The 26,202-nt window shown below is 34.1% G+C and overlaps 1 protein-coding gene and 1 pseudogene across 2 annotated transcripts; both read right to left on the bottom strand.

Annotated features, from left to right (window-relative positions):
* Positions 1-737: 737 nt before the first annotated feature.
* Positions 738-26,190, bottom strand: PUS7L (pseudouridine synthase 7 like). 2 transcript variants are annotated; one of them, XM_039882254.1, is made up of 9 exons: positions 26,039-26,190; positions 22,219-23,144; positions 13,029-13,188; positions 10,683-10,875; positions 9,004-9,102; positions 7,560-7,641; positions 5,668-5,948; positions 2,692-2,745; positions 738-1,652 (listed from the first exon to the last, which is right to left on the bottom strand). In XM_039882254.1, exons 2-9 carry the CDS (start codon positions 23,126-23,128, stop codon positions 1,326-1,328), a joined length of 2,106 nt encoding a protein of 701 aa, XP_039738188.1. In that variant the 5' UTR covers positions 23,129-23,144; positions 26,039-26,190; the 3' UTR covers positions 738-1,325. The 2 variants fall into 2 exon arrangements, with proteins under 2 accessions (XP_039738188.1, XP_039738187.1); XM_039882253.1 differs by having other exon boundaries at positions 26,034-26,188.
* On the bottom strand, positions 12,632-12,750 carry LOC120618811 (uncharacterized; annotated as a pseudogene).
* Positions 26,191-26,202: the final 12 nt, after the last annotated feature.

The raw sequence follows: 26,202 nt of genomic DNA, 5'->3' as shown, positions 1-26,202 counted from the left end.
AAGCTGCATTTAGTGTATATACTGCTTTTGTAATATATTCTGTTTTTCAGGGGCAACATTCTCTCATATACCTAAAACCTTACCATTTTTAATAATTAACATGTTTTGCTATCAAGTCGGTAATATCTCATTGTGCTTACTTTCATTATCTAATGCTGGACTTTCAAACTATTTCTAATTTCTTTCATTATATATAAAAATGCTGCAATAAGCAAATTTTGCATTGCATATAGCTTCTTTTCCTTCTTTTGAATTTTATTTTCTTATGCTAATATGCCCAATGGTTTTACTGACTTAAAGTATATAAAAGTGCCACATAACTGATATATAATGCTCTATACTGCTTTTTGAATTTCATCATTACATAATACTACCAGCAATGAAAGAATGCTCAGATCTTCCCAATCAGTATATCCCATTTCCTCCCAAATTTAACTAATATAAAATGGTTAAGGATGATTTATGACGTGGAATAGTTAAATCAACAAATATTTAAATTTCCAAATGGGCAAAATGTTTTCTTCTTTTAGCAACACAAAAGGTGGAGATAATCCTATTGTTTGATGCTTATGTGATTGGCACAGTCTTAATACTTTAAATGAGCCTCAAAAAGAATCAATAACATACCCAAAGTCATTAGGAAGTGTTAGAGTTGGAGTCTGAGCCCAGATCTGTCTGACTGAAAAATCGGTGTTTTGGATAATAGAAAAAAAAATAACAAAAGGAGGGTCAACATATAAGATAAAGAAACTGTATAAAAAATTTTATTTCAATCTTCATCAAAGATTATTTATCTCACAAGAATAAACTACCCCGGGGTAGTTCTCATAAATAGAGGGATTACATTTCTCTGATATATTGTTTTGATGAATAATTTGAAAAATAGGAAAGAATAACAATAATGATTAACAAAATGCTTCATCTATCTCTACAAACATATTCTTTCATTACAACCTAGTTTCATCTACATTCTAAGCAAGGAGCTACAGGATGTAAACGGTATTCCAAAACATTTTTTCTTAAATGTTTATAGTATTATATGCTCCTAATAGTCCAGAAAGATTGCAGCTTTTATAGCACAGAATAAAGGTCATTGAGACATTAGATTATTAAAAAAACTCAGGCTTCGGAGTCTTAAATTCAGACCCTGCCACTTACTAGTTTCATGTCCTCTGGAATGTTAGTATCAAATTCCTACTTCATCAGGCTATTGTATAATTAACAGAGGTAACAATTATAAATCTCCTAACACATGGCAGATGCTCAAGAAATTTTAGCTCCTTTTAAAGAGTGACATATATACAATTATATAAAGGGTACCAGTTTTAAAAGTCATGCTTCATTATTTCCCTCAGACAAACTGTGGCATAACACGAAGCATCAAGATCAAAAGAGATCAAAAGAGATAAAGGTGCTTCATCGATGTGGGAACCCTCTGCTCTGACATCAATATCATTCTCTTCTATTAGTTGGTATGAGAGATTATGGGGTTGTTTCAAAATCTTTCTATAGCATCCTGGAACATTCAGTTTCAGAGTAGGTACTCTAAACCTACAGGTCTGCAGTCCATCTCTGTGAAGTACTTCCTGGTACCACAACCCTACTTTGTTCTTTGGGTACTGAATATTATATCCAAGCACTGGGAGAACCACCTGTGGAAGGGAAGGGGAATAAAAGATACATGAAAAAGCCTTCAAAAAAGTATATGATCATATTTTCAACTTATTTTTATGACTGGGACCTGAATCTGTAAAAACAGCCTCAGGATATAAACATACAATCAGCCTAAAACGTACCATTGAATATTATACTACTTTGATTATTTTTAATGCTTCCAGGCAAAGAGCTAACTAAAATCAGGAAGGATTCATAATAACTAAAGTAACCAACTCAAATCATATATTATTAGATATACTACTTCTAATAAAGAAGAGATAGAACAAGAAGTTTAGGTTTATTTATTAACCAACAGAGACCAAACTTCTATGCAGTCATACAATCCTAAAAGCATATTCTTTCTGTAACACAAAGAATAACCCCTACTGCTCAATCACATAACTGGTATTTTGGTTGAGAATTTTACATTCTTCGTATTTAAAAACTTGAAAGCAAACAAGAGGCAGCAAAATATCTTTTTTCTCAGCTGCATCTGAGTAAACACTGCATTTTGTGGGGTTTTCCACCTTTGCTGATTACTTCTAGACATCTTTTTGAACAGTACCGAAAGTAGCCCAAAAAGGAACAAGGTAAAAAACTCAAATACACACAACATGAATGAATTTCAAATTAATTATGTTAACTGAAAGAAGTCAGACCACAAAGGCCATATATTATGATTCCATTTATATGTCATTCTTTCAAAGGCAAAACCATAGGGATAGATATTAGATGGGTCATTGCCAGGGGCTGGGGATACAGGTGGGGGTTGACTACAAAGCAACAAAAGAAAATTTTGAGGAGAGATGAAATTGTTCTTTACCATAATTTTTGTGGTGGTTATATGACTTTATACATTTATCAAAACCTGCAATATAAACTAAAGAGTGAATTTTTTGTGTATGTATGTGTGTGTGTGTAAATACTTAAATTTAAAAGTGGTAAAAAAAAGGACAGGGGAGACTGGTTACATTTTGTCTCTTGGAGATAATGTCTATTTAGATCTCAGTGATACAAATTTTTAAGCAAATTTACCTGATGTATTGCATATGTATTAGCCGATTCCTCTTCTTCAGTTACTAGATGAACCTATTTTTTAAAAAACATGATGAAAATATGGATGACTCCCAAATGTTCCAAATTCTCTCAATTTTCCCGAATTCCGTTATGTATAATTTGACTCTTCTGAATATACATATACCCAAACAAGATCTTTTCATAATTTGTTTCTGGAGGAGTAGCCTATCTAAAAATTAGAATGATTCTTCCTGCCTTAACCACTGATAACTGAAATTGAAACACATGGATTATGGTGGGCAGTTTAACACTCTAAGGTGACACTTGCACCTCAGTCACCAACAATCTTTTTCTAAATTACAAAGTTGTTCTTTATTATGCTGAATCAAACACCTGCTCTGTGAAACCACCCCCCCTACCTCTGTCCCCAACAAATATCATACTCTATAAGAAGTTGTATTTCTAAAACCTGTTTCACAGAATATTAATAGGTATCACATGTAGGAGGGAAACAAAAATAAGTGAGTGATAAATTAAGGTTGAAAAATGTTTCTGTAAGAACATCACAAAATAATTCTGGTTTCTCTTGCCCATGAAAGCTCATGTATAAAGGCAGCTATCATTATTCCACAAATATTGACAGCATTCCTATCTTCCTAAAGCATTCATCATTGAATACAATATCTAGATTGCCTCTAAATCAGCTTGCTCTCCTTTAGATTCTCCCTACTTAAATCAATAATGTCCCTTCTTTTCTTATTTTTCACTTCAGGTTTGTTTATAGGTAAATAACCTGTTTTAACTGCTACACTCAGAAATAGATATAAAACTCAAAGTATGATCTGACCAAAATACACAGGACTGTAATCTCTCTTGGATCATCAGTTCCAGTTTTTGTCTTTCACAAATTCATAAGCATATCTATGATACTGTAATTTAAGTAATTTATGAAAATACTGAATAAACATGGTCAAGTACAGAAGACTGTTTTGTCTGTAGGAACTCCCTCCAATTTAATATCAATTAATTATCAAACATGCTTTTGCTGTATGGCCGCTTTTCAAATACTAATTCCCCTAACTATTTAATTGTCTAACTCACATTTGTCTATCTTGCTCACAAAAAAAAAATTACAAGAGAATCTACCAAGTGACTTGAAATAAAGATATACCTGTTGGCCTAGAAATCCTATCAAAAAAGAAAATCAGATTAGTTTCCTATAGTTACATGCCTTATATACCATTTATTAGAATTCTTATTCTGTCTTTTTTCCTTTTCATATTTAAGTTTTAAGACTCTAAATCCTGTCTTTCCTTTTCTCAGTGTTTATAAAGTATAAATGACTGGTCTTATTATATATATAAAGACTTTTTTTGCTGCTACTAAAAGGAAACTCTTTAGGAACTGAAGGAGAAAATGTTTTCTTCTAGAACTCCATAAAGAAAAGCAGATACAATTCTGATCACAAAACTTACCTTGCAAATGTTACTTTGAACAAAGAAGTCTTATAAGACTCATGTATTTTCAGAGATTATTGCTATGTCTTGTCAAAGTAACCTTTAACTCCCAAAAATCTGAATTAGAAATGGCTGATTTACTAAATAATGTATTACCCAGGTAATCACTAAACGAACATGTTTTCTGGAAGACGTTTAAAAATTTATGATTTTTTCATTATTTATTAAAAGGAGACCATTGATATATCTCCTCTTCCATTCACATGAGGTAAAATAAAACCTCAGATGCGGCTAGTTTTCCTTTCACACAATTTCAGAGTCTGTGTCTCAGTTAAATGACCATTCTTAGTGATTTATGCTCCTAGTAATTAATTACTTTCTTATCTAAATATTTATAAACCATCCGTTTAATGAAATAGTAAAGCAAATGTCTGTTGTCCTGGCTTGCTCGGCCAGCCTTTATCCTCCCTTTTTTGGTAGCAGCATTTTCCAGGGAGCTTCCCTCCCAGTTCCAAATGTGGTTTGGGTGGGATGGTTCCAGGAAGGAACCATAAGCCTTGAAACACAGGCTTAACCACTAGCATACTCCAGTCCACAATGATTCGTTTGGGGATATGTGACCCAAGCCAACCTATTCCTAGTGACTGAGACTCAATTTCATGGCTTTTGTTGAAACTGTTAGGAAAAAAAAGCTCTCTTTTTCTAAAAAAGCTGTGATAAATAAGCCTAGAATTGCTAATTACCATGTTGCCACGAAAGGAATAAGCCAGACTGAGATGGATGACTTAAGATGCTGCTTAAGTCCCTGGACACAGCTGGACCTGACTCAGCCATGGACTTTCAGTTATGGGGGGCAATAAATTCCGGTCTGCTTTTCCTTAAGTTAGTTTGAGGTGGGTTTCATTACTTGAAATGAATATAAATGTCTCTAAGATATTGTTAAGAGGAAAAAAGCAAGTTGTGAAATCACACTTATATAAAAGGAATGCATACATGTCCCATATACCATTATTATAAAAATCTTTTTCTTTTCATATTTTAAGCTTTGAGCCTCTAAGTCCTACCTTTTCTTTTCTCAGTGTCAACAGAATAAAAATCCACCTTTCTGTGAATATTTATATGTAAGTGCAGAAAAAGATCTAAAAGGAAACATGCCCCAAAAAAACAGAGGTTGATTTTCTGGAGGCAGGGGAGGGATTTACAGGAGTGGTGGCAGGGAGGACAGCTTCACCTGTAAGGCTTTGATTTTTATTTTTAAGGAAAGTATTCTGTATATTATTTGTGTAATATTTTAAAGAATGTATTCTTTAAAGAAAGGTCTACAATCTTTGTATCTTTCTCTCATACCACTGACTATTTTATTTTCCCATTTATAGAATGTATATAAGCCTTGGCCAACAGCAGAGTAGAAGCAGGAGTTAAAAAAGAAATAAAATGCATGTTTAGTTTTAAATTGTTTCTCACATAAAGGCTTCTGAAAATTAGTGTTACTGCTGTGGTAACTATTCTTGGAAAACTATGATGAAATAATACTTACTTTACTATTTAGGAAATGCTCATCATCACCATCTTCATCCAAACAGACCAAATCACCCTCCACCACTCTTGGTCCATAGGTTGCAAGTCTATAAGATACTGCCTCATTCCAAATTTTGCTGCTATATGCATGAACATAGAAAATGCGCATAGAATGGGGAAATGCGAACCATGCCTGGACACAACCCTCTTCTGTCATGCCAAAGCGATGCAATGACTCCAACAATGCTCTTTCTCGAACTTTGAATTCAGGCATCAATGAAAGTGTGCCTTTAGCATCCTCTGAAATATAGAGAAAATCAGTTAGTCAACTACTTTTATTGAAAGGCCAGTTGTAAAGACCCATAGTATGATCTCCAAATATGAAAGGCAATGAACTGTGCTATCTTTTACACCTAAATATGAAGATGATGCTCAGCACCAACTATAAACCTAGCTACACTTAAAGAACTTGTTTTTTTCAATAAAGATCATTAATTATATGGTCCATTTTCACTTTCCATGCTCTAAAAAATAATGGCAAAAAGCGCATTAGTAATTCTTACTTCAAAATGTAGATAAACTAATTTGCAGTCATTTAGAGGGCTTATAAACCTCTGAGCCTAGAGATTTTTAAAGAGCTATTATGGATATTTACACAGAATTTTTTGAATAAGAGTATATATGTGGATCCTTCAAGTATACTATTAGGTCTTGCTAGTGGGATGCTCTTTAAAATTAGATTACTGGACTATACTGTAAAGGTGCTAATTCAGGCAAGTCTAGAAATCAGCATTTTAATAACTGTATCAGGTTTCTTATGCACACTAAAATTTAAGAATTATTGCCATAAGGAAATTATCTTCTTGGGACTCTACAATATATACAAAATTCACCTTGAATTTTCTTTAGTATTACTTACATAACTATTTGAAATTTCCACACTATTTACAGGTCGTGGTATGGCAAAAAAATATTTCTCTTCTATGAACAATTACATATATATGTGCATAATTTAAAAAATTAATGGAGATTTTTGAAAACTGATGTTCTTTATTTCAATGTAAGTGAAATTCAGTATGCATATATATGTAGATCATATATTTGAATGACTCTAAAATGCTGTTTTTATGGTTGCTGTTATTATTATTTAAACACAAGTAATATTTATACAGTATTTAGTATGTGTCAGTCAATATTTATACAGTATTTAGTATGTGTCAGTCACTATTTCAAGAGCATTACATCTATTATCTTATTTATATCTCCTAAGAGTTTTTTAGGTACCATTATTAGCTTGAATTTACAGGCAAAGAAACTAAAACAACGAGGCTAAATCACTTGCACAAGACTATACGGTAAGGAAGTACTAAAGCTGAGAGCTACACCCATGTAGATCAACTCTAGAATCCACATGCATAACCACTTTTCTTTAGTGCTTCCCATTAAGCATTCTACAAATTTGTTATCACATTGAGCTAAAGTTTTCAAAATCAGCAGTCAGGGCTGAATGGCAACGAGACCAAAACACACACACACACACACACAGCATCAGATATAACAAGTGTATTTTTCTTTAGTTTATTCTTCCATCTCCTCTAGTTGTAGTGAATCATACTTCCATCAGTACCAGTTTAGAATTGGGAACTCCTATCCCCTCAGAAGATTTAGGCTGAAAAAAACTAAGACACCATGTCTCCTCTCACTTCTATGTACCCCCAAGCAAGAGTTAGACAAAAGTCCTTAAGATCTGGCCAAAAATGGTACCTAGAGCATGTAATAAATGATTAAATGTACAATATATTATAATCTATTTCTTATCATATTTATGTTGCAATAAACGCCCTCCTGTTGACATTAACATTTGTTATGTATCTGCATGGTTAGGTATAGGGTAAAGGAACTTTTAAATACCAGTTTGAAGAAAATATTTCTTTGCTCTATTTACAGGATCATCCAAATCTTCTGGTGTAAGAAATAATGTTACAGCCTTTACCTTTAAATCAAGCACACAAACATGTTAAATGAAAATGATGAATTACTTACTTTTTTAAAAAACATTAATCTTAAAAGAATATGCATTAAACAAATATTATTTTATGCTGTAATTTTATCTTTAAGCTTTCAAAGTCAAACAGTGTTAAAATTTGAAATAAACTTCTATATAAAGCAAGCTTATACATAGGTTTAAAATATTATGGACTGGAAAAAGTGCTCCTCCATTAATTCTATAGTTCTGTCATTCTTTATCTCTATCATCAAGGTATAAATACTAGTGTGAAGTAATGACATAAAACTCAAACTTGACCAACATACACAACAAAAATAGGAGAGGAAACAAGCATAAAGGAATGGCAAGCCACTCCTTTATGCTTGTTTTCATTCATGCTCTCAAGTCTCAGAATTCTTTGGTCTTAAAAAATAATTGCCAAAATCTTTTTTAAAAATTGCCAACTTTAAAATTTCCTTTTGAAACCTAAATAGATGAAGTTCCTTTAGGAAAAAAAAAATGGTATCTACTAATTCCTGTATTTTATCACTGTCTCCAGCACTGTTTTATTTCTAAGTATGTGTCTTAGAGTAGGAATACTGACTACAAATTTGCAGATGTGGTCTACATTATCAGCTCTCAACCATTATCTCACACATGGGTGTAAGATTATGTTCACATGTACAATGCTTCTCACAAGTGCTTTTACTCTTCCTTTCCCTTCCACTCAAGAGAACACATTATAACACAAATGAGTATGACACTGTCATATGAATAATCTTTCATTTGTTCAAGTACATAATTTTATAGTTTTGTAGTTTTTCACTATTACATGCACTTCATCCAGTGCAAAAATGTATATGTATATAATATGTAATTATATATATAAAATATACATCTCAAAAATATATTTAATTTTAATAATTGGGCATATGTGGCTTATTTGTGACATTCAGTTATAGTTTCATTTGAAGCTAGTCAGATATTTTTTCAATGTGTTGTTCCCCTTTTAGTTTCTGCCTTTGGATTAATTCCTATCTTTTATATAATCTGATACCAGATTTCTGGAACTGTAGGGTATATTTCCTCTAAATCCTCTATTTAGTTCACTAAAAATTTAGTGAGTGTTTGTCAGTTCTCTGTTAAGTCACAAACAAGTATTAAACAGAGGGACATCACAGTTTGCTTTCTTATAATGTAATACCAAGAATATAGTAGCTGCTCAATAAATGTTCAATGATGTAGTTATAGTACATGTATGTGTGTACACATGTGTTTATATGCTAAGTTAAGAAAATAAGGAAGCTGGCTTATGTGGTAAGTACAACTGAGAAAACAGACAAGGTCATATATTTAAAAAATCCATACCATTTCACCTTTCAGCAAAGCCAATCCAATTTGGTCTGTGTGAACTCTCCTTCCTATCCCAAATCTCTGTGGTCCATAGTAATTCACAAAACCTTTATTCTATGAATAGAAAAAAATCAATTAATTAAAAGTATGTTGCTATGGACACATGCCTGTGTCTCGCTCCCTCAATTTATATGTTAAAATCCTAACCTCCTCTGATGGGGTATGTAAAGGTGGGAATTTGGGGAAGTAATTAGGTCATGAGGGTGGAGCCCTCATGAATAAGATTAGTGCCATTATGAGAAAAGGCCACGGAGCTAGCTTACTCTCTTTCTGCCATGAGAACACAATGAGAAAACCATGCTGGCAACCTGATCTCAGGCTTCCAGCTTCCAGAACTCTGCATCTTCAGGAGTTTTCCAACCTGGAAGCTCTCCAAACCCTTTCCTTTTGGGTTTCTATGGAGGCTTCATTATATAGGCATGATTGGTTAAATCACCAGTCATTGGCGATTGATTCCACCTCCAGCCCCTCTCCCCAAGAGGTCAGGGGTGGTACTGTAAACTACTATTTTTTAATCACTTGGTTGGCTCCATTGACAAACAGCCCCCAACGTAGGTGATTGCCAAAAGTCACCTCATTAACATAACAAAAGACAACTCTATCACTCTCCAGATTTAGGAAATTACAAGAGATTTGAAAGCTTCCTGACTATAAGGCATGATATTGATTAAAAACAAGTTTTGTCTTCCTGGTAGAGAGGTATAAAATTGTGTAAAAAAGGTCTTTGTTTTCAGAAACTTAGATCAGTGTTTCTCATATTAGCTACAGAGTAGAATCACTTAGGGAGTTTTTAAAAAATACTAATGCCTAAACAGCATCCTCAAATGTTCTTATTTAATTGGTCTGGGAGTAGAGATTGACTGCTGAGACTTTGTAAAGCCCCCAGATTGAGAATTACTTGTCTAGATAGGAGGTTGGCAAATTACTAACTGCCAACGAGTCAGATCTGGACCAACACAATGGCAACAGAGTAGTTGCCATAGAGATCAAATGCCTACAAAGCCAAAGATATTTGTTATCTGGCCCTTTATGAAAAAAGTTTGCTGACCCATTGCCTAGATAATGAACTGAAAGCTATAGTTGTATATGCATATTTAGATGCCTGGCAAATGTCATTTAAAAATATACCTTAAGTAATTTTTTTGCTATACGACATAAAATGTATACAATTTATCATTTGTATAAATTGAAACATAATTGAAAATTCAGTTGAAAAGAAAAAAAGATTGTATTTAATTCTAAAAAATAATTTGCCAAATTACCAGATTTCTAAAAAGAATTACTGAACAAAGTTTCCAAAAATATTAATCCCTTTCCCTAACATAATACTCTATATGGCAAATGCTAAAAATCATTCTTCTTATAAAGACAGTTTTATTCCCTCCATCTCTGGGGAAATCTATACATTTTATATTTTAATTACATTAAAGTTGGGGTTTTTTTTCCCCATACAAAAATGTACTAAGAAAGCAGAAAATAAGCCAAACAGCCATGTTATCATTTTAAAAAATAATTATACATGCAAATGAAAACAAAAGGTACCATGGAAAAAGTTTTCCTTCTTGCCTCAATGTAAAGAGAAGGGCTATGAAAATTTTCCTGTAATATTCTATTTTAAAATTGAGTATTCTTACCTTAACATTTTCTATTGCCTCCAAAATTCTCTCTCTCAGGTTTGCTGAATCATTTATTTGGGTTTTTAAATTTCTGATGACAATATCAAAGTGATTTCCTTTGAGCTGACCGAGTCTAAGGGAATCGTCTACAGACCGAACATTAAACACATTCATTCTTTTCTTTTCAATTTCTTTTTCAATATTTTTCAACCTAAAAATGATAAATCATATAGACTCAGTTAAATTTTACATTTCAAAAATTATTATAAGTTTTAAATGATAGTTGCCAGGCAACCACTTATATCAGAATACTGAAAAAACTTTTCTGGGGAATATTACGAAGTCAGTGTTTTTTCAACAAGTGTGCACTAGAAACCCATTATTATAAAATTATATTAACCAGTTATTTTCAGACCTGGAACATATACCTTTTCTGGTGTAGGGCTTTTGATTCATTAGTTCAAATGATAGAAATCAACTGTTCTCCTGTTCCTGCTCTTATCGACTTTGTTCCTTTCCTCCTCAGTCTCTCTTCTCCCAGCGTTATCAAGAAGAACTACTAGCACCAGAGGATTTTCCTAAAATTATACTCTGAAGAATCCCTTACTTAAACTTTCAATTCTTCCCCAACATCTAAAGAATGGATTCCAATTATCTTGGCATAACTTTTAAGATCTTTTAAAAACTGATATAATTTTTTCTTTACATTCATATTTTTTGTAGTCCTTATAGTAACTATTTGTTTTATTAGGCAGACTGTTTAATTTACTGCTCCTCTAAATGTATCTTCAGAGTTTCTGCATCTGATAAAATCTACTATTACTTGAAGGGTAATTAAAATCCCATACCTATAAGCTAAATCCTAGAACTAATATTTCTTGTCTTTGTAAATTAAAAACTAGCTTTCAACAACTAAATATCGTTTAACATCTAACATCCTCCTCTCTTACCTATACTGCACTTCTTGACCACAAAGACAACATCATGTACATTTTTTTGTCCCTTATATAAGAGCTTAGAGGTGTCTATCTGCAAATAGTGGATACTGAAACATCTTATGACTAAGAATGAATGTATCAATATTAAATCAAATTAGGCTGAGTTTTGGCCCAATGACATATTTTGAAAAATATCTACAAGGCACAGATTTTAAGTGCAATAATATTAATCGCAGTATTATTTAAAGTGAAATATTGGAACTAATTTCTATATCTAAAACTAGGGGAATGTTAAACAAATTAGCCTATGTAATAAACATAATTTTGAAATATTTCATGACACAAATTTTAATAAAACAATATTATTTTATAAGTAAAATATAAATTACATATACAATATGATTTTCACATGCATAAAAAATGTCTATATACAATGTATGTATGTATGTAATATAGTCTCTGAAAAAAGTCTGGAAGGAAATATATCGAATTGTTATCATGGTTCTTTCTGAGTAGTGGAATTATCAGTGACTTTTCTTTTTTTATTCAGTACGTTTTTTCTTTACATTCTAAATCTATAATTAACATGTATTTCTTTTTTCATTACAAAAACATTTTTAATATTTGATTAAGCCGGAGAGGCTAAAATTGAGTGTTTTACATTCTATTTAACAAAGATTTATTTTAAATACAAAAAAACACAATAAAATTATACAAGTATTATAGTAATTAGAAAAAAAGATTTGTAAGACACTGTCCTAAATGTGAACTTATATTTGTATATAGAACAGGATGTTTAGAAACAATTTAGATCATTTAAAATCAGCTGCCAGAGGGGAGGTGGAGAGGAGGAGGTAGACCCGCGGGAGGTGGGGGAGGCGGGGGAGGGAATTTAAATCATTTCTTCAATTAAAAAATAAATAAAATAAAATAGCAAAAAAAAAAAATCACCGCTTTTCAAAGTTTCTATCCTAAAACTATATTTCAATGTAAATTTTATTTTATTTATTTTTTTATTATTATTATTTATGCCTACAGCACCTGGTCTTCCTAGGAGGTCTCCCATCCAAGCACTAACCAGACCCGACCCTGCTTAGCTTCCGAGATCAAATGAGATCGGGCTTGTTCAAGGTGGCATGGCCATTGACCATGGACTGTGGCTCCCCTGGTGCACAAACCCAGGACCTTCTGCATGTAAAGCAGACATGCTAACCGCTACACTATGGAACCACGTCCTCAATGTAAATTTTAGACATAACTATTTAGAAGATAATTATATGCAGAATGTGCTGCTTGGAAAGCCTGTGACCAGTGAATATTGAGAGTGAGGTTAATACGCTCCCAGTATATTCTGAGTTTTTAATCTTACATTTATTTATTTGATGCAATAAGAACAATTCTCTCTTATAAAGTAATGTCTTATTACCTTTCTGGAGTCACTTTTCTAACCACCATCGCTTGATAGGTGATGGCTTTCTTGTCTTTAAGGCCTGCATAACTAAAATCCGAAGAAATCACACCAAGTTTGATAGCTAAAAAACCAACTGCTTCAAACATTTCCATATTTTCTTTTCGTAGGGTAAAGGCTGAAACAAAAATAATCCTAGATTATAAAAAAAGCAGCTACCATACAGCAACTATAGGCTAAGCAGACTAACAGATTAATATAATGAATTAAATCATTAATTTAAATTAGAATCAAAATACAAAATCAGTTATAGATTTCAGCTGTTATTTTTTACATGCTAATTGGTTCATTAAAGCTTTACATAAAAAAAAACAAAATTCCTTCATTTGGCATTCATATCTGGCTGGCCCCAATCTCCTTTTTTGGTCTCCACATGTGCCACTTCCATTCCTATAACCTTGACACAGTTAATTTCTCATAATCCTTCCACAGCTTTATACTTTTGCACATTTGAGTCCCTCTGTCTAAAATATATGTTCCTTCCATTTTACTTGTCATACTTCTATTCAATTTTCACTATCCAACAGCAGCAGCAATTCTCCGCAAATTCTTTCCAGGGTCCCAAGGCCGAATGCTCCCAAGGCCGAATGCTCCCCAAGTAGGGATTGTATTTGTTTTACTGACTGTTATATCCTCGGCCTAACACATAGTAGGCTTTCAAATATTTGTTGAATCAAATTACTTAATCTTAATCTTGCTTGTCTCCACAAGTTGTCATTATCTGTTTGATGACACTTAACACGAAGTATTGCAATTTATCTTTTAATGTTTGTCCACTCCATAGGCTGAGAGCCAATAAATAAAAGTGCTTGCTTTGTGGTAGATGTTTAAAATGCCTTTTAGATAAGAGAGTAGGAGTGAGGGTGGGGAGGAGGAACAAGGCCCATAACAACGACCACCAAAAATCCCCAGGATATGTTGACCTATATAACCTGCCAGTATTGACAGTAACAAAATACTGCAATCCTCAGTTCACCATATTTACATATAAGATACTTCAAAGTACTGCCCTCCCTTCAAATTGTGAAAAGGAAATTCAATTTTTTGCAGAATAATTTATATTTTGTTCGATTATTGTAATTATCATCAGCAGCTACAAGGATCTCTTTGAAGAGTGTTCTAAGAAAAATGAACATTAAACATAAACATGACCCAGCAAGTAGGAAGATGTAAATGTATGTATGTATCTATTTATGAATATATGAAATAGCCAAACAAAGCTGGTAATATCCATAATTTGGAATATCACGTAGTATTTAAAAGATTAGGGAAGAACAAGTATGTTTCTTGTAGCTCTATATAAATAATCTCTAAAAACATGAAAATAGCAACCTTCAAAAATACGTATAATGTATGTCATTTATGCAAAAGTTTAAAAAATCTGTAATGCAATGCAGTATATTTTTAATGTTTCAATTTTAACAATAGATTTATATTTTTACCTACGTTTAAGAACTTTTATAGTGTAAAACTATAATTTCTGTAGAATACTGAAGCATTGGCCACTATTTCTTAAATTTTTTTTACCACTAGGGTCATTATTTTTTGTACTATCACAATAGCTTCCTAGAATTCTTCGCATTTTCTATTAAAGCAGCGATAAATTAAATGTACTATGACTCCTGTTATTCTTAAAGAACTGATAAAAGAAGTAGAGGAGAAATCATACACGTTACTTCTGTGTGTTAAATCACAATTTATTCTTTATACTTTTGGGGTATCTTAGCCAAATGGATTTGAATATAAACCTCTGATTATAAGGCAGCTGTTTATAACAGTTGTCTCAAATAAAATGAAATTAAAACCCCGTGTTTAAAATGTAGAAATTATAACCTCAAAATATGTCAGTTACTACCATAATAGAATTATAGAGTTAAATAAAATGATTTTGGAAGATGTGCTAGGCTAAAATATAATGGCCAATAAAACAAAAATGAGTCCCTCTTTGGGAGCATTCAGTCTTGGGAGCCTGAAAAGACTTTGAGAATGGTAGTGTTGCTGCTGTGGGGGCTTGAAGAATGAACAGAAGAATGGCAAACAGTCAAAGCAATAGAAAGATCAAAATATCAAATATTTTAATATCTGTAAGATTTCTCTGACCTGTCATCTTAGCGCATCTACAGTGTTCTCCCTTTTCCATCTATATACATGTATAAGGCTGAATTTTGTTTATTTGTTTCAATCAAAATAAAAGATTACAACAGATTGAATGCAGGAACAGAAAACAGGATCCAGCTGACTTCTTTTAAGTTGGATGTTAGAAACATATGTAGAACTGTAAAACAATGCAATCCTTCTAATTTTAGTTAAAAAATTTAATTAAAAAATATCGTCATTTTTCATTAAAAATGTTATAATAGTAATAGATTTATCTTAAATAAATTCACATTTTTAAAATTTCTACTTTAATTGATAATAAGTCAGATATCAAGAGATAACCATGTAAACAAAAGTTGGTTGGGGGTCCACAATAACTTATAAGAGCTATACTCCTCAGGGAACCAAAAATTTTGAGAACCAATTAGGAATAATGTGAAAAAAAAAAGTAGTCCCTCAAGTATACCAAATCTATGAAACTAGACAGAAGTCATTAAAATTGCTTAAAAGAAATGCAAAATTCAATCAAATGTCACAGCAGCCTGGTTTGGAGTTGCAAACTTTGAAAAGTAGACCAGGAAACTGTACTATGTAAAGGAAGAAGGCTAGGAGAGCAGTCTCTAAAGTTTTATAGTTCATGTGTTTAAGTATGGTTTAATGAGTCAAATCTGTCCCTGACAATCTGGGCATGTCACTCAATGGTCATTAGGTAAACTCAGCTATGTAATAAGAAGGAACCTCCAAATTGCTTGAGATTATATCATTTTGTTGCTGATTAGCCATTTTTTATCCATGAAGATTTAGAATATAGAAGTATTTAAGAGAATCAAGTCCATTAATTTAGTATTTGTGTTAATCAATCTGTTTTATGTACTTGGAATGTTTAAAAGAATTAGACTTAAATAATTCCAATTAAAAATGTCTAATTGATTTAAATCTTTCTTTTTACATTGAAACCTCACTATATTAGTAAATAACATGGAAACGTATAGGAACATTTAAAGGTCCCTAAACTTATAAGTTTCATAACATTTTCTTAATTATTTGGAACAACTAAAGTATTTAAAAAGTAAATCAACTATGCTAAATTAAAAATTCAATTTTAGAGACTTCCACTTCTAGCCATGTTGGAATAATTGGTACCAGACTTCACCTCCCACTATAAACAAACAGAAAACCAAGGGAAAAAAACTATGAAACACCTGTTTTTAAACACTAGAGAATAGGCACCACAGAACTGTGATCCAAAAGGAAAGGAAAATAGATGACCTGAGTCCTAAAATACCCTGGTTTGCTGTCTAAAGGTACTTTCTGGACCATAGCACAGGGAGATGGAATCCAGGTAGATGGGAGTGGTCTTGCTAAATTAAGAAAGTAGAGATGAAGTTCAGGAAGGCCAAGTGGGCTGGAATTCATGGGGCAGAGTACCAGATAAGAAGCTACACAGAGAGAGTTCCAGAAATCCACATAAGTGATCCCTTGAGTTTGTTGCTGATGAGTAATCCACACATACCTAGGATTAAATACTGTGTATTATTTATCTAATGTTGTGTAACAAGTCACCCTAAATCTTAGTGGCTTACAATATTTATCTATCTCTCACAGTTTTTGTTGGTAAGGAATTCAAGAGCATCTTGGTTTGGTGGTTTCAACTCAGGCTCTCTCATGAGATTACAGTTAGATGTGGCTGGGGCTACAGTTATTCAAAACCCTGACAGGACCTGCAGGATCCATTTCCAAGGGGGCTTATTGCATGGCTGCCAAGTTGGTGCTAGCTATTGGCAGGAGGCTTTGGTTCCTCTCCAAAGGTCTGCTTGAGTATCATTACAGTATGGAACTAGCTCATCCCTGAATGAGCAAATCAAGAAACATGAACAAAAAGTGCAACATTTTTTATGATCTAGCCTTAGCACTCACACACCAACACTTCTGTCACACAGGCCACTCTGTGTTAATATCTGAGAGCCTTCTTGGATGTTGAGAACCACAATCCATCTTCTGGCTCTAATATTTATGATCCACCCCCTTTCAAAATACACTCATTCTTTCACAAGGCCTCAAAGACTCATCCCATTAAGACAACAGCTCAAATCCTAGCATTTTTTCACCTGAATCAGGTCCAGATGTAGATAAGGCTCCTTGAGTACATCTCATATTAGAATCTTCAAATACAATTTATCTTAATATGAAGGCTACAAAGGACTATGACATGAAGAGACAAATCTGCTTTACACACTTTGTAATGTTGAAATACACATAGATAGGGCAAGCACTACAGACTTTATTTAAACTGGGGAAAACTGGAAATACTTAGAAGTTACTGATATGCAGCAATTCTGAATCCAAGCAGAAATCTGTTGGATATTCCTTTATTAGAATTCAGTCCTACCAGTATCTAGGAAAGATTGCTGTGGCTGTAGGGTACACCTCTGGGCTCTGCCCTCTTAGTGAACCTTCCTTTTCCATTAAAGATAGCCTGTTCACAGCTGAGTAGTTTTCTCAGTCTCATTTCTGACTTTCAATATTTGGGAGTACAAAAGCCTCTCTTTATTTCATACTGCCTTTGATCCTTTCAAAAACTGTGTGGGTCTTCTCTGGGTTTCACTCTGTTAGACAAAGATATACTCAAATTTTGTCAAGATAAGATCTTTTCTATTTAGGGCTTCTCCTGAAGCTGCTGAGGAAAGATGTCCCTAAATTCCCAGAAAAATTACTGTTTAACACGAGGGATCCATGAGTCATGCCCTTAAAGTTCTCAGCGGGCCTTGTGTCTGAACCATTCTCTGAGACACTGCTATACACCTTTAAACAATTTTAGCAAATAGTTTTCCAATCACATTCTAGGTTTCCTTGTTAGAACATGTTGTCCTGACCTGCCATGATTTTCTCTTTGCCTAAAAGCTATTTTTTAATTTAAACACCATGTACCATCTGGAGAGGTGAGGATTTATTTCTTTTATTTAATTATTTTTGAACCCAGCACTCTTGGCTCCTTTATATCCAACAGTTTTTCCTTTAGAATTTTACTGTAAGCAGTAAAAAAAGAAATGAGGTGGCACCCTCCACACTTTACCTGCAAATCTCTGTAGTTAGAGCATCCCTTCTTTAGATACATTTTCTACTTTCTATTTTATTGTAGGCAACAGTGTTGCTAAATTTCCTGCCATTATATAACAAGGATCCCTTTCTTCCAGGTTTTAATAATATTGTCTTTACTTTCCTTTCAACTCTCATTGACAGCTTCCCTTAGATATCTTCAAATTTCTGCCTGCCAACAGGTCCCGAAGGCATTGCTACCACAGGTGTTAGGCTTTGTTACAGCAGCAACTCATTTCTGATACCAAAATTTCTATTAATTATCCTGCATAAGAAATCACCCTAAATCCTAGTGTCATAAAATAAAAATAATCATTTACTAACTTTTAGAGACTAAATGTCTATATGCCCCCCAAATTCATATGAAAAAGCACTAACCCCAGTGTAGCTGCGTTTGGAATGAGGCCTCTAAGAATTAAGGTTATATGAGGTCATAAGAGTGGGGCCCTCATTCAATAGGATTAGTATCCTTATAAGAAGACACCAGTGAGCTCGCTCTTGATCTCCCACTCCATGTGTGTGCAAAGAAGAGATCATGTGAGCACACAGCAAGACAGAGGCTGTCTGCAATCTAAAGGGATAGCCCTTACCAGACATCAACCCTGTTGGCATCTTGATCTTGGACTTTCAGTCTCCAGAACTGTGAGAAAATAAATTTCTGTCGTTTCAGTCACCTAGTCTACGGCATTCTGTTATGGCAGCCTGAGCAGATTAATACATTATCCTGCAGTTTCTGTGGATCAGGAATTCAGGAGTTCTGGCTTAGGGTCTATTGTGAAGTTGATGTGGAACATCAGCTGAAGCTGGAAGATCTACTTCCAAGATGTTTCACTTACATCGGTGTTAAGTTAGTGTCATTAATAGAGGCCTCGGTTTCTCTCCACAGGAATTCTTGAGCATTTTCAAGGTATGTAGTTTGCTTCAGAGTGAGTAATATGAAATGCCTTTAATTACTTAGCCTCAGAAGTTACTGTCATTTCTGTCATATTCTATTGGTCAAACAGTCTGACCCAGAATCAATGTAGGTTGGGACTACATAAGGACATGAATACCTATAGTTAAAGATCATTGAGGACCATGTGGATGCTGGCTAACATGCTCCACCAGGCTAGCCATCTGTAACCTGCCAGAGATTACATGAGGCTGGAGCACAGCCAGAAAGAAGAGATCTAATTAAATAACAAGGGCATTCAGTAGAAATCACAAAAGGATCATACTGTAATAGCAGAGCTTTATGACAGAATCAGAGTAAAGCTTACTCTAGACCTCTCTTAATAAAACTCAAAATGAAGCCTCTAATATATCTGTAAATTACTTCCTGTCTGCTAAAGCAAAGTTCAACAAACACTCTTTAAAAGAAGACAGCAAAATTTGGACACTCAACAAGGTAACACAATGTTTGACCTAGAAAAAAAAAACATTACTAGACCTGCAGAGAAGCAGAATAATATGACCCATAACCCAAATAAAAGTCAGTCAATATAAACATACCCAGAAATGACAGAGATATAATTAGCAGACAAATATTTTTAAAGACCTATTAGAAATAAGGTCAAAGATTATACATCAGAAAACAAGAACATAATAAGAAATTGAAGACCTAAGAAAGAAACAAATGAAACTTCTAGAGTTGAGAAATGCAATATCTAAAATGAAATTTTCATTGGATGCTTAAATCTTTTATAAAATTCCTTCTTCAAAAGCATATCCTAGGAAACATATCCTAGGAAATGCTTCAAAAAATTAAACATAGAATTACCATATGATTCAGCAATTCCACTCTGGGTATACATCCAAAGGAACTGAAAACAGGGACCTGAATGCATTTTTACAGCCATTTTCATAGTAACATTATTCATGATAGCCAAAAGAGAGAAGCTACCCATGTCCATTGGCAGATGAATGAATAAACAAAATGAGGTATATACATGAAATGGAATATTATTCAACCTTAAAATGAAAGAAAATTCTAACACATGTATAACATGATGAACCTTGAAGACCTTAAGCTAAGTGAAATAAGACAATGATGAAAGGACAAATATTGTACAATTTCACTTATATGAGATTCCACTTATATAGAGTACTCGAATTCACAGAGACAGAAAGCAGAATGGTGGTTGCCAGTGGCTGGGGGAGTGGTGAATGGTGGTTAATGGGAATAGAGTTTTAGTTTGGGAAGATGAAGAAGTTCTGAAGATGGATGGTGGTGATGGCTGTACAACAATGTGAATGTACTTAATGTCACTGAACTGTATACTTAAAAGTGATTAAAACGGTAAATTATATATATATTTTACAATTAAAAGTTTTTTAAGTATTCTATTTTGTATATAGGTCTACTTATTATAAAATTCTTTTTAATATGAGCTATTTTTGTTACAAAAAGTTGGCCTACAAAATTTGGGACAGGCAGAGTTTGTCTTTTTCTGTGTTCTTAGACTTATAGGTATAGCAGGATCTTCGTATTATCTCTGGTGAACCATCAATTCCTCCTTTTAACATATCCCTCCAATTATTCATAGTTTTTGTAAAACTAATGTAAACTAATATATAAGAAGTTCCACAATTTGTGGTTGATTAACTCAAATTAATACTATTAGAATTTCAAGTAGTATTAAATCCATAGATGCTTAAATCAGTTATCAGCAATTCTTCCCCCACACGTTAAGCTAGTTTTGTTTTTATTTCCAAATAGATTTATCTGTTAACATTTATTGCATGCCTTATGTGTAAAATCCTATACTAGCAGCTTTCTCATGGAAAAGGCAAGTCACACAACCAGAAAGAAATTTCCAGGAGAGAAGACACCAATATTTGAATAACTATTACATACTAAACTCTTTCATTAATTATTTTATTTAATCCTTAGAATATCATTGTGAATTATACTTTACTACTACCCCATTTTTAAACTACAATCCAAAGTTATGAATTAAGTAACTTACCAATTTTTTCTATTTTTATATTTGTAGAAACTAAGAATTAAAGATATTAAAAAGTTAATGAATCATTTTATCAACTAAAATCATAATGTAAAATAAAACCCACACAGGTCCAAGGTCCAAACTCTCTTCATTTATACCATAGGGTCGCTACATATCCTGCATCTATGCCATACACATCTATGCAAATTTGGGTTACTGCTTGTATCTTAAATGTTTTGCTGTATAAATTTATAAAACATGACCACCTGAAACATATCCCATCCTGCAAGTAGGATATAAGCCAATTAAACCTGTTCAGCCAAACTTGCAGTGAGATTTTGTCAGTTCCATCCCATACTAGGAACTATGTCCCCTGAATTTTTATCCCCTGAAACACTGAATCTCAAAATGTGGTCGGTCCCCAGACCAGTAGAAAAGCATCTCCTAGGAATTTGTGAAAGCCTTAGCCCAAATCTTCTAAATCGGAAACTCTGAGAATAAGGTTCAGAAATGTTTTAATAAGCCCTTTTGGTGATGATAATGCTACTCACGTTGGAGAACCTCTTCTCTAAAAGTTTGACAGAGCCAAAGGAAGGAGGCTCCTGTAAGTTTTCAGGTTCCCTGCCTTGGGAAGTGAGGTGCAACTGTTTTAGATTACAAAGTAATCACTTTCCCAAGTATAGCAAATATATTCTACTTGTCTCCAATTATTTAATTTTAATTATCTTTCAAAATATATCATGATTTACTTCCAACAAAACTTATTAAAAAATAACTCCTTCAATTATATATTTGTGACTATGTTAACCATAAATATCTGTTAACCATATTTTCATCAATAAGGTTATTTTTCTATAATTAATGTAATTTGTGAAAAGACTTTACCTTCCATTGAAAAACATACCCATATATTTTTTCTAATATCCCTCTGGACAAATCTATTCAATTCATTTGAATTATTCAGCTTTCACTGATTCACAATTTTAACTAAGTTTATCAAAGAAAACAGTAATGATTTGTTAAATTACCTGTGTATATAACTTTTCTTTCCTGGTATTCAAGAAGAGACCTTTTCCTGTGCTTGTGTGCTTTTTCTCGAAATCTTACTGTTATCACTATATTTGGATTACCAGCATTGTAATTAGGTTCAGGAAAAGATTTGGTTTCCACAAGATTTCCGAATTTTTTATTGACAAAATGGTGAACAGCTTTTCTATGGTCTTTGTCTGTATCAGGTTTAAAGGTAAATTTCGAATTTTCTTTCTTTGCATCCAAATATTTAAAAAAGTCAAATGCTTCTTCTTCAGATACCAAGAGACAGAGTTCTTTATACTCAATATTTGGTTTTACAACAATTTCACTGTTTTTTCCTACAGTTATTAAGAAAGGAAACTTCTGCCTAATAGCACTATGCAAAATAGCCCTCTGGTTTTTGTCAAGGATTTTGCCTAGTGAGAATTCAGGAGATGGTCCAACTAGCTCAGTTTTGGAATTCCATTTCTCTTTTACATCACAGGCAAACTGAGTCAGTAATTCATTAGTTCTTTCATCTAACAAAGAGCCTAACCCATCAACCTTTTCTTCTTCACATTCAGGAGTTCCATTGTTGATTGTATCCTTTTCTGAACCACACTGAGGGTTTTGGTCATCATTGGAGCACTCAACCAAAGTACTGGCTTCTTTGTTGCTTCCCTCTTCAAAAGGTAAATTTTGAAGATCTAGTTTTGTTTTTTTGGTAAAATTACTCGGCTCAGGCAGTACTTTACTAATTTTGCAAATAAGTTCATCAATGGCCTTATTAACTAACTGTCCTTGTTCATCTATCTCAATAACAACGAAGTCACTTGGTGAACTTTTTATAGTGCCATGAAATCCAACATGATCAGTAATGAAACACAAAGAACTAAATCTGATTCTAAAATCTGTATCTTCTTCCATTCTTTAATAATAATGCCTACAAAAGAAACAAAGGCAGTTAGTCGGTTACTAGAAAGAAAAATTGTAGATAACAAAAAAGAAATGTTTGCAGAATTTAATTCTCTTTCTCCCTTTCAATCCTTAATCTCCTTAAAAGACACTAATAATTTAACATCACACGTAGGACTGCTACATTTTCTAGGATTTGACATTTTCAGTGATGGAACTACTGAAAACAGAATGTTATAAACAGAATGATGTCATTTGTTTACAAAGACTATCAATATACCAGAGCAATGAGAAAATAATAATAAAAGCGAGATATTTCACGGCAAACTCTAGGGGTACGGTGAGGACTGTAATCTGTGAGTTATCTTGGGATAAACGCTGCAGCTGCAAGTGCTGCTGGCAGGTATTCCTGGGGCAAATGGGAAATGAGTTAACAGATCTTCTTGAAGCAGTAGATAAGAGAACAGTCCTCTAAGGAAGCCTTCACTCACTCTTCAGACAATCCATGGCTAACAGACCAGATGGAGCTACAGAAAAGAAAAAATGCCCTGGGCCCCATACTACTCAGTTTCTCGTGGTAGTCATACTCTCCAGGTAATTTATCATTATCTGGACCTTCATCCCATGTCTACAATGTATTCTACTAATCTGAACCCATTTAGCAAACCCTCCTCTTCCATTGTACTATGCCATGTAGAAATCACAGCAAATTCTCTACACCCTAATTTCCTAGGAAATTTGTAAGAATATATTTATTTTCCATCATTCCTTAATTTCCTACACAATCTCCTCAGTTTCTTGCCTTAATTGAAACCTGGCTATTTCCCCAGGTTGTTTCTTCTGTAGTCATCTCATGTAAAAGCTATTTTTTCCATTCATACCCACCTAACTTTGGACCTGGAAGTTGTAAATATTTTCTATGTTTGCCACTGATTCTTCCAAACCCTTTCTTCCTCCTCTACCTCCCCAAATCCCAGTTCTTTTGCAGTTCATGCCATCAGACTCTGCCATCTGCTCTCATCCTCTCTCTGGTCCCCAGATGACTTGATTCACTGATGACTTTAACACCTGGCTCACTGTCTTCTTAACCAGCAATACTTTCATGACCTCCATTTAACACTGCAGTGCCTCAGTTCCTCAATCTCGGCCTCAACCCACTTACATTTCATCTTGGTCATAGCCTTGACTTAAATTATCACCGAAAATTGCACCAACTTTAAGCGTCTGGCTCTCTGATTACTCCTGCTGTCTTTTCATCACTCCACTTTAGTACTTCCACTCCAGAAATTCTTATACATTATAAAGGCCTCTAATCTCTGCTTCTGCTACTAACCCACTACAGTCCATTCTCCACATAATGTCTAGAATGATGATTTAAAAGGTAAATTAAACCATATCACAACCTTGTTTAAAACCCTCAAATCACATTTATAATAAAAACTCAAATTACCCTGGCTTCCAAAGAGTTCTAAAATTCTGGACTTTGTCTATTCTCAGATTTTATTTTGTATCCTTTCCCCATTACCTACCATACACCAGCTACACTAGCCTTCTTCAGTTCCTTTGTGCTAATTGGTCTTGCTGATTAAATTGGTCCTTCTCAAATCACATCCTCAGAGAAGTTTTCCCTGACCAATAATCTAAAGGAACCAGCAAGTCACTCTCACAAAACCTTATTGATTTTTCTGCATTGTATTTCTACCTAATAACTTTCTTAATTAATTATTGTATATCTCCCTCAAACTGTTAGCTCCATAAAAAAACTTGTTTGCCTTATTCACTGATTAGCTCACATTTAAAACATTGTCAAGCTCATAGTAGGCACATGATCAATACTGACTGTTGAATAAATGAAATCAGTAGAAAATAAGATCTGTAAGAGTTTACATCACTTTTGCCTGTGATAATTAGTAAAGGCATAATCAAGAAGTGGCCATCTAAGTCCTCAAAACTGTTCAAGCGACAGAAATGATATGAGGCATATCATAAGTAATATTAAAAATATATATAGTGTGTTAGAGAAAACTTGAACAGCCCAGATGCAGAGCTGTAGGAGAAAATGTTTTCTAGTAGTCCTGGAAAATACAGCCAAATTAGTGCCTAACTGTGTAAGACACTGAATGCACTGTCACAGACTTAGAATCTATTGAGTGGCCAGTGGATGGCCACTGGAGGTGTCTGGGTCGGAAAATGACACAATCCAAAAAGATGTTTTAGTAAGATGACTGAAGGCTCCGAGCAAAATGAATCTGATGAAGTTACAGGAGGTGGAAAGCAATGTAATCAAGAGCACAGTTGTAGGATTAGCCTTGTAAAGAATATACTCTTTCCCCAGTAAGAGGAAGAAGATATGAAGACAGCCTAAGCTAGCTGAATAGGTAGAACAACTTGGGGAGAATGTAACGATGAGGGAATTACAACCAAGCATCTTAGTAAAAGAGTGGAACCCAGCTGGAAAAGAGCCAAGAGGCCCATGTGGAGTTAAGCATAAGCTGATTTGTTGCTGAGGGTAAGGGGTAGAGAGGGGGAAGGTAGTTTGACCAAAATTTGGAGAATTGCTCGTTGAGAACAGATACTAGGAAGATGTTAGGAATGGAGGAAGATAGCGTCTTTTCTCTCATGCTCTTGCTTCACTAATTGCCAAAGCTCCGCCGAACTCCTACTTCCTACTTCTGTCACCAATCTGCAGAACTAAAGTCTCCGGTGGCGTGGCCTTCTGGCGTGTCCAAGAGTACCCTCAGAAACCGCCAGCAGCTCCACTTGCTTATTCTCCCTCCCTCACGCCCGCCTGTCCCTGGGCGCGATACTAGCCCACATCGCCTTCCTCTTGGGGACAAAGGGCCAGAGTCCCAACGCTAAGCATATCATCGCCCCATACACAGGCCCCACATCACACAAGAAGCTCGACCCGGCGTACCTCACCTCCAGGTGAAGGCATTCCTCTGCACAACGTTGTGCGCAAGTCCGGAAGACTTAAAATATTTCGCCTCCGACAGAGGCTTATTTAAAGGGGCAGGTTCCCACTTAAAGAAGTGCCTTACGCGAGACTGGAATTTCCCGATTAGAAGAGCCGCCTGCAGAGGCAG

The sequence above is a fragment of the Pteropus medius genome, unplaced genomic scaffold, assembly GCF_902729225.1.
Source record: "Pteropus medius unplaced genomic scaffold, Ma_sr-lr_union100, whole genome shotgun sequence".
Taxonomy (NCBI): Eukaryota; Metazoa; Chordata; class Mammalia; order Chiroptera; family Pteropodidae; genus Pteropus; species Pteropus medius.
The sequence above is the reverse complement of the archived record's forward strand: the minus strand, read 5'-3'. Positions and strand labels throughout refer to the sequence as shown.